General features: G+C 37.1%; 1 protein-coding gene across 1 annotated transcript in view; it reads right to left on the bottom strand.

The window, feature by feature from the left end:
• Positions 1-17,133, bottom strand: part of RYK (receptor-like tyrosine kinase) — a 148,195-nt gene that overhangs the window by 11,995 nt on the left and 119,067 nt on the right. The window contains exons 11-15 of the mRNA XM_011958223.1: positions 16,413-16,499; positions 10,681-10,750; positions 6,838-6,970; positions 5,184-5,293; positions 4,862-5,021 (exon numbers count right to left, since the gene is read on the bottom strand). Coding sequence (XP_011813613.1) covers positions 4,862-5,021; positions 5,184-5,293; positions 6,838-6,970; positions 10,681-10,750; positions 16,413-16,499 — 560 coding nt within the window. The remainder of the gene's footprint in view (positions 1-4,861; positions 5,022-5,183; positions 5,294-6,837; positions 6,971-10,680; positions 10,751-16,412; positions 16,500-17,133) is intronic.

Here is a 17,133-nt window from a genome sequence, read left to right as displayed (position 1 = left end):
AAAAACAAAAAGGACCTCAATGTCCCCAAAAGGTCACTGTCCAGATTCTTCCTGTTCTGTACAGAATTCCGCCCCAAGAATTCAGACCCTGGCATCTCTATTGGAGATGTGGCAAAAAAGCTAGGTGAGAGGTAGAGTAATTTAAGTGACACTGAAAAGCAGCTTTGCATCACAAAGGCAACAAAGCTGAAGGAGAAGTATAAGAAGGATGTTGCTAACTGCAAATTTAAAGGAAAGTTTGATGGCGCAAAGGGTCCCGCTAAAGTTGTCTGGACAAAGGTGGAAGAGAAAGGCAAAGATGACGAGGAGGAAGAGGCAGAGGAGGAGGATAATGAATAAAAAACTTTATCTGTAATAACTAACTAACTAAAGTAACTCTCTTGTGAAGATGATCACCATTAAGTTAATGGTGACATTTAAAAATAAAGCTGCCACATGAACAAGCAACTAAGTATTTGGTATAACTGCATTCTGATGATGGCAGATTCTTATATAAAATGTGTGAACTCCTGCAAAATGTCATAACCATAAAAATAACTATTTCTGATATAATTTGAAATGTTCTGCCTAACCAAACCATGCCATGTATCCTCAACATGAACTCTGCCAGTTAATACCCAGCTGAAGAGACTCAATGCTCTAGAGGCATCTTGCTTGGAGATGCATTATTAGCTATAGCCTCATTTGTTGAAAGTATATTATCTAACTTAATTTTCACTCTGTAGGTCCTGCAAAATATTTGATCACAAATATTACAAAAAAAAAATCCTATCATCACCTAATTATACGATGGTATACCTAACAGAAATACATTAAATTAAGTAATACAGGCTGGGTGCAGTGGCTCACACCTGTAATCCCAGTGCTTTGAGAGGTCAAGGCAGGAGGATCGCTTGAGCCTAGGGGTACAAGATCAGCCTGGGCAACACAGCAAGCCTCTATCTCCACAAAAAATAAAAGAATTAGCCAGGTGTGGTGGCATACACTGGTAGTCCTAGCTACTCAGGAGGCTGAGGCAGGAGGATCACTTGAGCCCAGGAGTACAAGGCTACACTGAGCTATGATTGCACCACTGCACTCTCACCTGGGCAATAGAGTGAGACCCTGTGTCTAAGGGAAAAAAAAGTAATACATATTTTGGGGGCCTCCACGGTGCAAGCAAATAGCACTACTCATCATCTTGCATACCCCTTTGAAATACAAGCTATCAATGCTCCTTTTTCTAAGAGAATAAAAAAATTTCCAACCTCTTCAAATTACACGAAATACTTATAGATTATCATCTAAGAATTATCTTCCATTTTCTGCCCATCGAACTAGTTTTGGTTCACCACAACAACTGCCATCTCATTTCAGCAAAGCCAACTATACTATATTTCAATAAATAACAAAATAAAAATTTTAAATCAATCACTGGAAATAAAAAAATTAACATCCCAAAGAGACAAGTGAATCCATCTTTTAAATCAACTATGGAATAAAATTTTCAAAGTAAACACTAAGAAAAGTTTCTTTTACTTTTCTACATTTAAAGATGTTTAGATGTGAGCTTTCACTAAAGGAGTAAATTTGAGAACCACGCTGCTCTAATTCAACTGACATTATGTTTTAAAATTACGTTCTACAACCAAAGCCAAACCAATTCCTCCTGCCTGCCCCCCTTCCTACTCCATGAAAATAGTTTTGCTTAATGTAGAGCTGGTAAACAGTTTCAGATACAATTCAAAATTTCTGAATAAAGATTTGGCAACTCTAAAACCAAAAACCTTATCAAAGGGTAGAACTAGTCCTTCCTGTCATTTAGTACAGCAGCTGTGCATTGGTCCAAAATCAAACTCAGCTTTCCTTTCATATGTCATTTGAAAAAAATCAAAATCAAAACCAAAAATGTAACCCTTCTCTCCCTAAAAAAAAGCCCAGGTTCTCATTAGATAGCCATTAAAAGTATCTAAGCTGCTTTGCATATTTGTACTGCTTTACTTGGTATGTTTAACTTCTAGACATTCATGCTAGAGAGACATTTTTTCTTTATCATCAAAGCTCTGGAAAAACAGACCAGGATTAGTACCCCACTGCTCTACAAGCTGAACCCTGGGATTCAGTGTCCAAGAGTCTGGTTTTATTTTCCTCATCCTGGCCCACCATGCCCCATGCCTCTCTGGCTAGGAGAGGCTGTGGACAACATGAAACAGGTTGTCATTCAGTGTTAGCTTCTGAGGCTGCTCTGTGAAGCAGATCACATCCCTTCTCATAATCATTCATATTTACTTTGTTCATCTCACAAGTGTCAGATAAACTGTTTGTTTGAGAATATTTTATCTTGAGTTAAAACAAAGTATTTTGAAGATACATACAACGAAAGACCTTGTTAACAAAATTAGCTGGGCATGGTGGTGCACGCCTACAGTCCCAGTTACTCAGGAGGCTGAGGCAGGAGAATCGCTTGAACTGAGGAGGTGGAGGTTGCAGTGAGCTGCAATCGCACCACTGCACTCCAGTCTGGTGACAGAGTGAGACTCTGTCTCAAAAAAAAAAAAAAAGCTTTAAAATTTGTATAAGTAAATTGCATATTTACATTAAGTGAACACATTTTATCAAAATACTTCGTATGTAAAAGGAGCAATATATCTGTATTAGTCCCTTCTCACACTGCTATGAAGAAATACCCAAGACTGGGTAATTTATAAAGGAAAGAGGTTTAATTGACTTATTTCTGCATTGCTGGGGAAGCCTCAGGAAACTTACAATCGTGACGGAAGGAAAAGGAGAAGCAGGTACCTTCCTCACAGGGTGGCAGGATGGAGTGAGTGCAAGCAGGGGAAATGCCTGATGCTTATAAAACCATCAGATCTCGTGAGACTCTAACAGCATGGGGGAACCCGCCCCCCATGATCCAATTATCTCCACCCTTGGTCCCACCCTTGACATGTGGGGATTATGGGAATTACAATTCAAGATGAGATTTTGGGTGGGGACATAGCCAAACCATATCAATATCAAATAGCACATAGTTTCCAGAAAGGAAAAAAAAATTTACTTAGTAGTTAGAGTTAATGAAAAGATTTTTCCCCTTTCTCAGATTATTCTTATTTTAAGGATTTTTAATCAGAATATCAGGGTCTGGGTCACAGCTCCTCTCCATAAGGCTTTCAGTAAAGAAATCTTAGATCATTTCAATTATTGACTGCAGTGAACTGAATGGTAGCCCCAAAGATATGTCCATGTCCTAATCCCCAAAACTTGTAATTACCTTATATAACAAAATGTGATTAAGTTAAGGACCTTGAGAGGAAAAGTTTATTCTGGATTATGTAGGTGAGTTCTAAATCATATGCAGAGAGTCTGAAAGACATATGTGAAGGAGAAGATGGTATGAACTTGGAACAGAGAGATGGAACCACAAGCCAAAGAATGCCAACAGCCACCAGGAGCTGAAAGAGGCAAGGACTGCTTCTCCACTAGAGCCTCTGGAGGGAGCCCAGCCCTGACTACACCTTGATTTCAGACATTTGGCCTCAGAAGTGAACCGCGAGAGACTATACTTCTATTGTTTAAAGCCACCACTAATTTGTTACAGCAGCCACAGAAAACTCATACACTGAGGAAATGAGCATATACCCATTAATATAATTAATTAGCATACAGTAATACACGATTTAAAGATTAATCCTTAAAACATACACACTTTGAAGCAAGAGTATCCCTAAATTATAAAATATAGAGACACAAAATATAATGATACAGTAAGCCCAATTCTTACAGTTGAAGCTTAGAAGCAAATTATTCTATAGGATTTTACATGTAACACAAACAGATTATCACTGAGTGAACACAGGTGGGACCCTATAAGCAGAAGTTTTACCTAATCCCTAAATATTCTGCAACAATAATAAAGTCTAACAGGCAAGAGACAGGAAAATAAATTATGCTTAGTCTTCCAAATAAGACTAAGAAATCAAGTGACAGAAATTTTAAATGGCTCTAAAATATCCACAAGTGAACGTGGCTTCTGAAACTATACATCACTAAGTACAAAGGACTCAACTATGATCTGGCTAAGTGGGCAAAACCACCCAGAAACTTGACAAAAGGACAAGGATGACGTGGGGAATTACACATTTTACAGGCCGAAACACTTAGAAGAGGTCATCTGAAAAAAAGAAAACACCTTTATGATCTGGAAACGATTTGGTCTGTCTCTTAAATAAGAAAAAAAATAATAATGAAATTACTGTAACCTCTCTGAGTCTCAAAATCCTCACCTTTAAAACTGCGATACCATAGCCTCCCTCCTAGTGTTAATAGTGCTCCTGTCGCCGGGCATGGTGGCTCACATCTGTAATGCCAGCACTTTGGGAGGCGGAGGCAGGTGGATCAACTGAGGTCAGGAGTTCAAGACCAGCCTGGCCAACATGGTGAAACCCCATCTCTACTAAAAATACAAAATCAGCTGGGCATGGTGGCACATGCCTGTAATCCCAGCTACTTGGGAGGCTGAGGCCGGAGAATCGCTTGAACCTGGGAGGCAGAGGATGCAGTGTGCTGGGATGGCGCCACTGCACTGCAGCCTGGGCAAGAAGAGTGGAACTCCGTCTTAAAAAAAAAAAAAAAAATAGTGCTTCTGTCAGAGCAGTACTGTGAGGATGAAATGAGATTACACCCAGTGCTGGCCTATGGTCTGGGTCACAGCTCCTCTCCATAAACTGGTTGATTGGCAGCTAATTACACTTGCTTTCTGGATAAAAATTTCCAGGAACAGCTAGCAGACTTTTCAAAAACCCAAAAGACAAAAACAGTAAAATATTTAGAAACAGAAAGCTATTTCTCTATTCTTTTGCTATCTGGGGGTCTCAGCACTTACCACATCACTAGCGCTAGAGAACTCGTTATTAACCAGACTTTCAAGAGCCATCCAACGAACTGGCCTGTTTTCATTGTCCCCCAGACAGTGATAGTCCATGGGGAACAAGTCTCTGGAGAGGGCATTGTCTGTGATCTTAACTTGAAGTGTGTCATCAATGCTGAAAAGTAAAGACATGAACATCAAATGCAATCAAGAGTATTAAAAAGTAGGGATTACCCCCACCCTTAAATACAACACAAGTCCCACTGTGACTCGCAGAGAACCCCAAATCCAGGAAGCACTCTACATCAAGTGACAGTGTAAAGCTCATGGCACCTACACACAGTTCCTAGCAGCCAGGTCTTTGTGGATGACTTCCCTTCTGGCCAGGTAGCTCATTCCACAGGCAATCTGAATAGCCATGTGTACCAGGTCTTGTTGAGAAATTGCCTGTGGTAACAAAAAATGACATGGTTTGCAAATAGCACACAAATATGATGGCACTTTCTTACTTTCTTATTTCATTCCACAATCCTACTCCATCCAAAAATACTGCTTTAAACCTACACACTGAATTTTTTAAAGCTATTTCTTGACCAAGAATATGTTCTCATATATCCCTGTACTTATATCAACTATAGTCCTTATTATTTTATAATCTACCATTTACTCTCTGTCTCCTTTCATCTGTTAGATGTGTCTCCCCAATATCCAGCACACAGAGCAGCTACTCAATACATCTGTTCAGTGAATGCTGAGTTCTCAAAGTAATATTTCAAATGTTTATAAATCAGTAATCTTTTTTCCCCCCAAAACAGTAGTTTTTATTAGGAGATTCTCTCCTCAGGATTATTTTCAAATTAACAGAAGTCTAAGCCTGGTGCAGTGGCTCATGCCTATGATCCCAGCAGTTTGGGAGGCTGAGGTGGGAGGATTACTTGAGCCCAGGAGTTTGAGACCAACCTGGACAACTTTTTTTAAAAATTAGCCAGGTATGGTGGTATGTTCCTGTGGTCCCAGCTACTCAGGAGGCTGAGGTGGGAGGATTGCTTAAATATGGGAGGTTGAGGCTGCAGTGAACTGTGATCACACCACTGCTCTCCACCCTTAGTGACTGAGATCCTGTCTAACGAAACAAAAAACAAAAAAACCCAAAGTACAAGCCCCTAGCTTTTTCTGCTGACGTGCTCCTTTAGGTGGATGACAGTACTTGGGGTGGAGGAATAAAATTCTTCCCCAGGTAATGCAGATGAGCCACAGGCTCTAACCACTTGTTGAGAATCCCAGCTTTAGTCTTGTCAATTTATAAAGCATATTATACATATTAAGCCAAATACTCAATGCAGCCTTTGAACCCATTTTCTCCTGGCAACTATAATAAATATACTACTATAAATCCTCAAGCAACTTAATTGGACTATAAGATACAGCAGACAGCAAAAAACCCACTAGGCTTTACTACCACTACCATCATAATATGCATGGTATCTGACCTTTGCTTCACAGTATAAACACAAGCAGGAAGAGAAACACTCTTAGATGACTGCCATCTTACAGCCAAGCATATTAACAATACATCCAATTACCTCCCACAATCTAGACCTGCAGTCATCACCAGCCTTTGGTATATATAGTATGAACCAAATGGCTCTAGAAAGTCTGTTTCCATTCCTAAGAGGAAGATCTAGGACAAGTACCCTCAGTTATCAGGAAAACACCTGAGATGGCATTACAAAGGGTTTGAGTTGATTATGAATAAGTACACAATGAAAATATAAGGAAAACTTTAGCATCAGCACAGTGTAAGCCTCAAGGCGGGAACATAAGCCAACAGTTTCTTTTAAACCAACAGGTTATAAATATCTTGTGGTTCATTTGAGGTTCTTTTTTGCAGGCCTTTAAACAGTTTATATTCAAGAATGTTAATATCTACTTTCAAAGACATTATCAGAAACTACTGGTAAATAACTGGTATTTGGGCAAATTTTTCTCACCTGTGGATTATTGGCCTCTACTAACTTGCACTGCCGTAAAAACAATTTAAGATTCCCCCAATTCATGTAAGGCAATATCACCATGGGCTTTTCTCCTTCTTCTATACACACATGAGTAATAGGAAGAAGATTTCTATAAAATAGTAAAAAATTGGGAGAAAGACAAAGGAATCCAAAATGTTAGGGGCTTACTTCTAATAAAAATAATCTAAAACAAAACAAAATCCCCAAAATACTTAAAAACATGATTACCATTAAACATGTAAAATTATAACTGCTCTGTATTTTAAACCAGACTTAAGTGTTCCCCATATATGTGCATATATCGCCATATATGCACATTCTTGGTAGGGCAAAGTCATAAACTCAAAGTTGCTTCCCGTGGGCTGGATTCTCTGAAGGCACACTCTAACCACACTGTATCTTTACTCCAAAGGGCAATTCATCAAAGACATCTAAAAACTGACTTGCCCATGAGTGTATTATGATAATAAAATCCCACTTACTCCATATCACACGTGAAAAAGAAAAAAAAAAAGGCCCAATCCAGACTGTGGTCAAGAATATGATCATCAAAAAGGTCTCTAAAAGGCTGAAACTGCCACAAAAGGCAAAAAGTCCTTAGCTGGTCACACAGGATTTAGAATCAGATTTTTGAATCCTAGATTTACCAGTTACTATCTGAGTGACCATCTGTCTCTTGGCTTTGGTTTCCATTCTTATAACATAGGGACCCCACCAACCATAAAAGGTTGCTGTGATGTGCAAAATAAAACCAAGCATGTAGTGGACAATCCTGTTCGTATTTTAATTTCTATGGCATACATACGTACATTTCATCCTATTGTCTAATAATACCTCCTCCATTGACATCTGGAAATAACTGCTAATTTTTCCCAAGGTTATATAACTTTTTACATAATTATATCATTTTCCCCACTAAGCTAAAAATTGCTAGAAGACAAAAACTAAGGTAAACTCAATTTTTACACCCAACACTTTGTATTCTATGCTATATAAAACAAACATTTAATAACAAATAACAGTAACAAATAGCCTTAAAACATTCCTACTCCTTAACTTAGGAAATTCTGCTTCTAATGATGTTTAATAAGGAAATACATCAAACATAAAAAAGCTAGTTAATGAACAAGGATAATTAATGTGATATTAGTAAAAAGTAGCAAACAGCCTGAATGTTCAAAAGTAATGAAAGAATAATAGGATAATATGTCACAATTGGTCACAATATGAGAATATGAGTAAAAGCTTATCTTATAAGAAAGATACAAAATTCACATTTGCAAGATAATTATAAAAATGGAAAAAAATAATAATAAAGGTCTGCATGGAAATATGCAAAGAGTTGAGTTGCTTTAAGTTGTGAGACTATAAATAATTTCAGCCTTGTTTTCTGCATTTCCTAAAAATTACCTTAAATGAGCATGTATCACTTTTTAAACCCGTTATAAAACCGTGGCACAATCACCAATGCACAAGTGGCAAAGCTGTATGCTCCCCTCATATTTGCAGAAGTTACTAACATGGAAAGCACTGACCCTGAGGAGGTGGGAAAATGAAGACTTAGAGATCAGTAAACCTGTAAGGGGCAATCTCTCTATAACCACTCGAGTGGCAGTGATTAGGAGTTCCAGTTTATAGGCAAGGAAATCCACGCTGGGAGAGAAAGTTTAGGTAACCTGCCAAGGACAAAGAGCAAGTACACGGAGGAAAAAATACAATCTTCATCTGATTCAATAATCTTTGCATTCCCCCGGACCACTAGACTTTCTCTCCAGAGGAGCAAGGGAGATCACATGGGAGATTACAGAGCCCCTTTCCACCAACTCCCATGAACACTAAAATGACTACGGGTTTACTCTCAGGATTAACTTGGGCATACCATGATTTCAGGGTAAACACTGTTGCCCAATCTATTTAACCCACCAAATATTACTTCTGTTTCTTTCTTTGTGACTGAAATTCATTTAGCAGAGTTAAAGACATTTTATCCATTAGATTTGCTGGATGAGGCCAAATCTTTTATTCCACTACCATAGGATTAAAAATCCACTGGTAGAGGTAACAAACTTCATGAAAATGTTTCAAAGTACAAATGGCTGTTTTTTATTCTGCCCATTTTATAATGAAAAGGTGGATAAAGGGGAAAATTCAAATTCAAAAGTAAGGCTCTGGGTAGTCACTTTATTTTTCAGCAGAACTCAAGGAACTGTCTAAATTATACAGAAACTAAAATAGATTTTTTCAGAAGCCTATAAACATCTTCCAACAGGGATGACCACAGTTCTATTTTTAAACATATGTGATCAAATTTTCATCAGACATACAAATTATGTTTACTCTACATAGTGCTTTAAAAAAAATTTGCTGTAATGTTGATACATTCACACATTATGATGTTTATATAAGCTGCTTCTGGCTCAAACGGTAGAAGTTTTTGTTATAGTTCTGTGAACAGCACTAATACCAAGCTTTTAAAAAAGGTCTTCATGGCCGGGTGCAGTGGCTCACGCCTGTAATCCCAGCACTTTGCGAGGCCGAGGCGGGTGGATCACAAGGTCAGGAGATTGAGACCATCCTGGCTAACACGGTGAAACCCCGTCTCTACCAAAAATACAAAAAATTAGGCGGGCATGGTCGGGGGCGCCCATAGTCCCAGCTACTCAGGAGGCTGAGGTAGGAGAATGGTGTGAACCAGGGAGGCGGAGATTGCAGTGAGCTGAGATCACACCACCGTACTCTAGCCTGGGTGACAGAGCGAGACTCCGCCTCAAAAAGAAAAAAAAAAAAAAGGTCTTCATACAGAACTGTAAGTATTTTTTTTAAATCATGCCACGGCATAATGATTGCATACCAGAAATTAGTTAAATAAAATGTTGTACATCCATTCAGTGGACCACTTTTTAAATGTAGCCTTTTTAAATGGCTATATGGATTTACAGTTGCCAACATCAAAAGTCAGGTACATTGTTTTGTTAAATTTTTTTTTTTTTTTTTTTGAGACAGAGTCTCGCTCTGTTGCCCAGGCTGGAGTATAGTGGCTGGACCTTAGCTCACTGCAAGCTCTGCCTCCCGGGTTTACGCCATTCTCCTGCCTCAGCCTCCCGAGTAGCTGGGACTACAGGCGCCCGCCACCTCGCCCGGCTAGTTTTTTGTATTTTTTAGTAGAGACGGGGTTTCACCATGTTAGCCAGGATGGTCTCGATCTCCTGACCTCGTGATCCGCCCGTCTCGGCCTCCCAAAGTGCTGGGATTACAGGCTTGAGCCACCGCGCCTGGCCTGTTTTGTTAAATTAAGAAGCATGTTAACTTTGTCAAAGACAACAATGGTATTATGATTATAAAGAAAAATATATTCTTTTTACTGAAAATACATGCTGGACATGCAATAAAAGTACTCAGATGTCTAATTTGTTGTAAAATATTTATATACACAAATATATAGATACTAATATCTAAAGATATAAATCTCATAAACATACACAACACGGAAAACATGGCAAAATGTTAACTATCACTGCATCTAGAAGGAAGATTTATTCATGTTTATTATACTTGACTTTGAGGTCCTATATGTTCAAAATCTCATAACAAATATTTTTTAACATATGTAAACAATCATCCTATTTTTTAAAGGGAAATACGCACATAAATATGTATAAATTATTTCTGGAAAGATTAGCCGGATTAGCTATGATTATCCAGATGTAGGCTTACATACTACTGTTTTCTTTATATTTTGTGTTTGTTAAATTTTGTGCAATGAGAATGCATTTCACTTGCCACGCTCAACACCAAAATGCTGGTGGTTTCTCCTCTCACCTGTGATGAAGACCTCGCAGCTTACAACTTTCAGTGAGCATCATTGTCACCTGAATTTCAGAAGCTTGATCTATATATAAAGAAAAGAAATTGTCTTGAATAATGATACAACATATATGGCATTAACATTTTCTGCTATTAGTAAATCTTGGACTATAGGGTAGGTAGGTTTTCATTGTAAGTTACAGGTAAATCTAAATAGATCTAGATAAAAATTCTACTGCAGTCTCATTAAACAAGTCAATTTTCACAGAAATTTTTATATTAAAATCAATTAAGTTTCCATAAACAAAGCAGAAAATGCAATAACATACTGGAAAAATATATGCAACACATAAGGCATATATATTGCTAACTTCCTTTTTTCCTATTTAAATAGCTCATATAAATCAATAAGGAAAAAATTTGAAAAAGAGGCAGAGGATATAAACACACAGTTTACTGAGAAAATAAAAAACAAATGACACACAATACAAAACGACTCATAGCCTCAGTCCTAAGTAAAGAAATGCAAATTAAACCAGTAGATGCCATTTCCCCTGTCAAATTGAGACACAAAAAATTCCACTATCTACTATTGAGAGTTTCGGCAAGAGTGTGAGAAAACAGGCTCTTCAATAGTACCTTGGATAGATGGAGAAAGCAACATGTAACAAAATTTTGAAAGGCAGATATACCTTGCATCATCAATCCCATTGTTACAGATATAGTCACAAAAGCTCATCTATGTATAATGTAACAAGAGCACTGTTCAATGGCAAAAAACTCAACCACCAAAGTACCCATTAACAAAGAACTAATTAAACTGACACAGTGGGATACTATGTGGCTACTTTTAAAAAATGAGATGGGGCTACATGTACTGACAGAGGAAGATCTCTGAGGTATATTAAATTTCAAAAACAAGGTACAACTTGTGTTTACATATCCTAATATTTCTTACATATTAAGGAATTGTTTATATATGATGGCTACTTTTCAAGATGGGAGAATTTACATTTTCTATTCTGTTTATACTTTCTAACTCAACAAACGTTACAGGTATAAAATGACTACAAAAGTTATGATTGGAGATTATGGCATATTCTGTTGCTTTCTTCTTTTTACTTCTCTGTGGTTAAAAATAAACAAGAAGAACTAATAATACAGTAGTAAAAATTAGTTAACTTTCATATGATAACCAAAATTAGAATTATGCCATTTTAGTTTTAGCTTCTAAACTTATGATTTTTGGTCCAAAGTAGGAAAACAGAACAAATTAACTTTTAGGTCAAAGTTTTTGAAACAAAAACATGATAATGCAATTTACCAATATCTTTAAGTCTACATCTCCAAAGGAATTTTTAAGCCTTCAAATAGTTGCACAAATCCACAAGGATTCCTCATCTTATAGGGACCACAACCTTAATAGTAGAAAGGAATTTCTCCACTACTTGAAAAGAATATTTCTTATTATAAAATTGAAAATGCAGCCAGGTGCAGCGGTTCACACCTGTAATACCACCACTTTGGGAGGCTGAAGCAGGGGGATCACTTAAAGCCAGGAGTTCAAGACCAGCCTGAGTTGGAACACAACAAGCCCCCATCTCTTATTTTAAAGTTTTTTTAATTAGTTGGACATGGTGGTGCACACTGGCAGTAACACCCACTGAGGGGGCTGAAGCTAGAGGATTGCTTGAGCCAAGGAGGTCAAGGTTGCAGTGAGCCATGATTGCACCACTGCACTCCAGCCTGGGCAACAGAGCAAGACCCTGTCTCCCAAAATAATAATAATAAACAAATAAGAAGTGAGTTTGAATTTTAAAAAATAGTTTTTAAATGTTAAAACAAACTTAATAGTATAATATACTATTTATTCTTAAAAACCCTTTCAAAGAAACCCATAATGAATTTTTACACCAGTAGTAAAAACAGCAATAACAATTTGTAAAGCTCAGGCTGGCAACATGGTGAAACCCCATCTCTACAAAAAAAAAAAAAAAGTAAGCAGGGTGTGGTGGCGCACACCTGTAGTCCCAGCTACTCAGGTGGCTGAGGTAGGGGGATTGCTTGAGCCCAGGAGGTTAAGGTAGGGGGATTGCTTGAGCCCAGGAGGTTGAACTATGATTGCGCCACTGCACTCCAGCCTGGGCGACAAAGTGAGACCCTGGCTATAAATAAATTAATTAGTGAAATAAAAATTTATAAAGCTTCGGACCAATGCAATAAGAGGCAGAAAGAAATGTAAAAGACTGGCAAAGCCAAGATTCATATTCTAGACCCACCTAGGAAAATGCTGAACCAACAATAAAACCCATCCCACTGAATTCAGATACTATGATTGTCACGTTTGGTCTTTAAATGTGGAACTGTCAAAGCTGAGAAATCTCAAATTTCATTTACTTCCACATCTACCCATTGGAATCTCATTCCTGCTTCACTTCCTCTTGCTTCACTTCTATTACTTGCTACTAAGTGTTCCCTTTCCAACCAGCTTCTCTTAGTTAAGACTATCGTAAGAATGTAAAATGGGTAGACAAAAAGCCAAGGATCTGAAACATTCAGTACTTCTTTGGAAAAGGTGCTTCATACCAATGTGTGCCGGAATAAACTCTACGTGTCTACAAACTGCTTAAAATGTGGGATTTCTTAGTAAATGGCAGAATGTGCCTTTATTACTCTTTCTATAACCTAAATAATTTCTAATGAAATTATGGCCAGGACTGCTGGGGGCTAGCAGGATCTTTTCAAGACTGAAAACTAGTAATAGTTGGAGGTCCCCGCCCAGTTAAAAAGACTTTACCATTCCCTCAACTGGTAAGGAGATCTAACTACAACAAATGGTAATTTCAGAATGTGTCATTTTGTACTTACTTTTTTCAAGTTTTTAATTTTGATAAGCATGTTCTATTAAAGCAAAGGACGCTTGAAGATCTAAGAAAACTCAATTAAAGATAAAATAACATTATCCATTTAGTAAGAAAAACTCATTTTCTTGGATTCCTTTCCCAGTCTCAATAGTCTTTTAATTTTACATAATGAAAGGTCTATCTTCAAGATGTATACATTTGAAAAGGGTACTAATTAAACATATTCTAAAAGTTACAAGGATGCACAAAATGATTTTTAAAAACAAACACTTGTTTACTTACAAAACTATAAAAATTTAGTAGCTATAATAAAGAAAATAAGAATTTAATACCAATAAACGCAAACTGATTCACTTATTTTATGGAATTCAATTTCACAATATTTACTGCGTAAGATTCAGGCTGCTAATTTCAATCTCCAGAAATTTATACTGGAGTATCTATGAAGTCTCTGTATAAAATTATGAATATTTTTAAAAGTCAAACTCCAATTTTCTACTTATGCCTAAAGGCAAAGGTCAGTGCTTTCTAAAATACTTTTTTTTTTTTGTATTTTATGCTACACTTCTAATTGTGCAACATGTAACAAAGCATACAGATTTGTGAAAGACTTTGGTCAGCTCTATGTGGCTACAACTAAACCTAAAAACAACATTCCAAAATAATCAATCTCTGAGACAGTCATGTGGTGCTATCTCTCTAACAAATTCGAGGCAAGTATCCTGGTCAACGCACTTCCCTTCTGTCCCCCATAAGGACTCACTGTGCTTTCTCTTATTTTCGCACAACTCGCAAAGAACATTATAATTACAGAGGTAAAGCATAGAAACAACCAGTGACTACAGGTCAAGCACATATGGAAAGAGAAGTCTTATCTTGTGAAACAGTCCAAGTATACTCATTGTGTTTTCTTATCACTATTATTTCCTTTTATCTCCCCTTCCAATACTAAATCAACCCAACTTTGTATAAAAACCTCCTGCCTTAATTCAGAACAAGTCAATAATAGCTCAGTTCCACACAGTCTATAGAATACTTACAAACCCCAGAAGAAATATTTGAATTAAGGAGACTCCTTAGGAAAAAAAAAAAATGAGAAAAGAGTAACAAAAGGCTGTTGTTTAATAACCTTATGGCTCAAATTTTACATTTACAAAAAGCAGTATGTAAACTCTCCCAGTTAGAAAACCTACTGGGACCTAACTTACATTTGGTCTCAGTCAAAGGACAAGAAGGGATGGACCTAACGTAAATATTACCCTTTAAAAGTGTTTTTGGTGCTGGGAAGGGGTGAATGAATAAAATAAATATTGAATGATACACTAAGTTAAACCATTTGTTTAGACAAGATCAAAGAGGTGTGTGTGTATGGATGTATTTGCAGCAGCCTTAAACAAACAATTTTGTTCAATTAAAAGCAATTCCAAAGATTTTTTGTTAGATTGGCACAAGCCAACTTTTTACAAACAATAAACATAAACCCTTCGTACTTTCCACGTATTCCTTTAAGTAAATTTAGAAACAATTCTTATAAATTAACTTCATAAACTGTAAAATTTTATCGCTTTTTACTCATAAAACTGAATTTAGTCTTCCCTTCAGTTTCTGAAGGGAAAGTGCCAGATTTGTTTTTAGAAATTATTACCATGCCTTCTCAATTTACATCAGATCTGACAGACATTAAGTACCCTATAAATTATCACATTTTTCTTTCTCTCTAAATAAGCAAATAAGACTTACTTCAGAATTATTATTATCATTTTTTAAAATTAAAACAGGATCTTGCTCTGTCACCTAGGCTGGAGTACAGTGGCATGATCAGGGGTCACTGCAGCCTTGAATTCCTGGGCTCAAGCAACCCTCCTGCCTCACCCTCCTGAGCAGCTGGGACACAGGCATATGCTACCACACCGAGCTAATTTTTTTTTTTTTTTTGTAGAGACAGGGGTCTTGCTATATTGCCCAGGCTGATCTTGAACCTATGAGCTCAAGCAATCTTCCTGCCTTAGCCTCCCAAAGCATTGGGATTACAATTGTGAGTCACTGTATGCAGCTCTTAATTCAGAATTATTTAAGCTTTTACAAGTATCTGTTGTAAGTAATTACAATTCTAATATTTTTTAAAGTCTTAGGAAGTAAGCCATATGCCTGCATAAGTAACACTGTAGTATCTCGATAGGGAATCTTTAATTAAATAACTTATATACATCAGTAAATTAAAAATTAGGCATCACATTTCAAATATGGCCCAAAAGAAGAATATTTAGTGAAAACAGGTATTCTGTTCATGTCAATATAAACCAGTGCTATCTTTTAGAGGACAATCTAACAATATCTATTAATTTTTTTTTTTTTTTTTTTGAGACAGAGTCTCACTCTGTCGCCCAGGCTGGAGTGCAGTGGCATGATCTCGGCTCACTACATCCTCCGCCTCCCGGGTTTGAGCAATTCTCACGCCTCAGCCTTCTGAGTAGCTGGGATTACAGGCATGAGCCACTGCACCTGGGCTCTATTAAAATTTTAAATGTACACACCCTTAGGCCAGCAATTCCAACTATGGCTATACCTGCAAAAGTATACCAACATTAGATATAGTAACAATGAAATCGAGTGGATGCAGTTTGACTTGCAATTAACTGAGTAATATCTAACAAATGTCTCATGTCTTAATTTAGCAGACTTCTGTTTTTCTATACTTAATGAGAACAACACAAATTTCCAAAACAATTAGGCTCCTATAAGATAATTTTTGTTTTAAGCTAAATTAACATGGATTGATTTAAAAGGTATGGCACACACTGGGGAACTGAGACAGAATTTTGCTGGCATGAGCCACCTGAGACAGAAGAGCATCACGGAAATACTATGGAAAAAAGATCCTACCTTTAACTGTTTTGACAAATGCTTGTTTTTCTTTATTTGGATCTTTTTCATCTATTAAAATCCCATGGAAAATACGCCCAAAAGTACCTAAAAGGAAAAGTAATAATTAATGAGATCATATAACCTTCATAAAATTATAGTACGAAACTTTCTGGCACAATATAACATAAAACAAAAATAACAAGTGCATATGTGATAAACAACATTATTCTAGCTCTAGAGTAAAAAGACCCAAATCTTTGGTTTTAACGACTGTTAAAAGTTTTTTGTAACTATTACACACCTTGTTTTCAGAAACACCATATTTAAACTAAGTGTATGAAAACTTTCCTGTATTATACTAAATAAACTAATGATATAGCCAGGAGCACTGGAGCTCAGTAATGAAGTATCCACAATGGCATTTATGAGTTTCTAGGCTTAGCCTCAGAGAAATGACAAAAAGACAAAAATGAACTTTCCTCTCTACTGCAGAGCCTTAAAAAGTAGCTTCAAGGGAAGGCCAAGGGGTACAAGTTTTGGATCCAGACAGTCCTAGGTTCCATTCCTTCTACCACTCTCTCCTCAGAAGGTCTCAGACAAGCCAATTAGACTCTTGGTTCACTGGTAAAATGTGTTCCTAAAAACTCTTAGCATGAGAAGAGGCTGGGCACAGTGGCTCATGCCTGTAATCCCAGCACTTTGGGAGGCCGAGGTGGGCGGATCACGAGGTCAGGAGATC

The sequence above is a fragment of the Colobus angolensis genome, unplaced genomic scaffold (assembly GCF_000951035.1).
Source record: "Colobus angolensis palliatus isolate OR3802 unplaced genomic scaffold, Cang.pa_1.0 Scaffold46, whole genome shotgun sequence".
Lineage (NCBI taxonomy): Eukaryota > Metazoa > Chordata > Mammalia > Primates > Cercopithecidae > Colobus > Colobus angolensis.
Note: the sequence above shows the minus strand (reverse complement) of the source record. Positions and strands in the feature narration are given on the sequence as shown.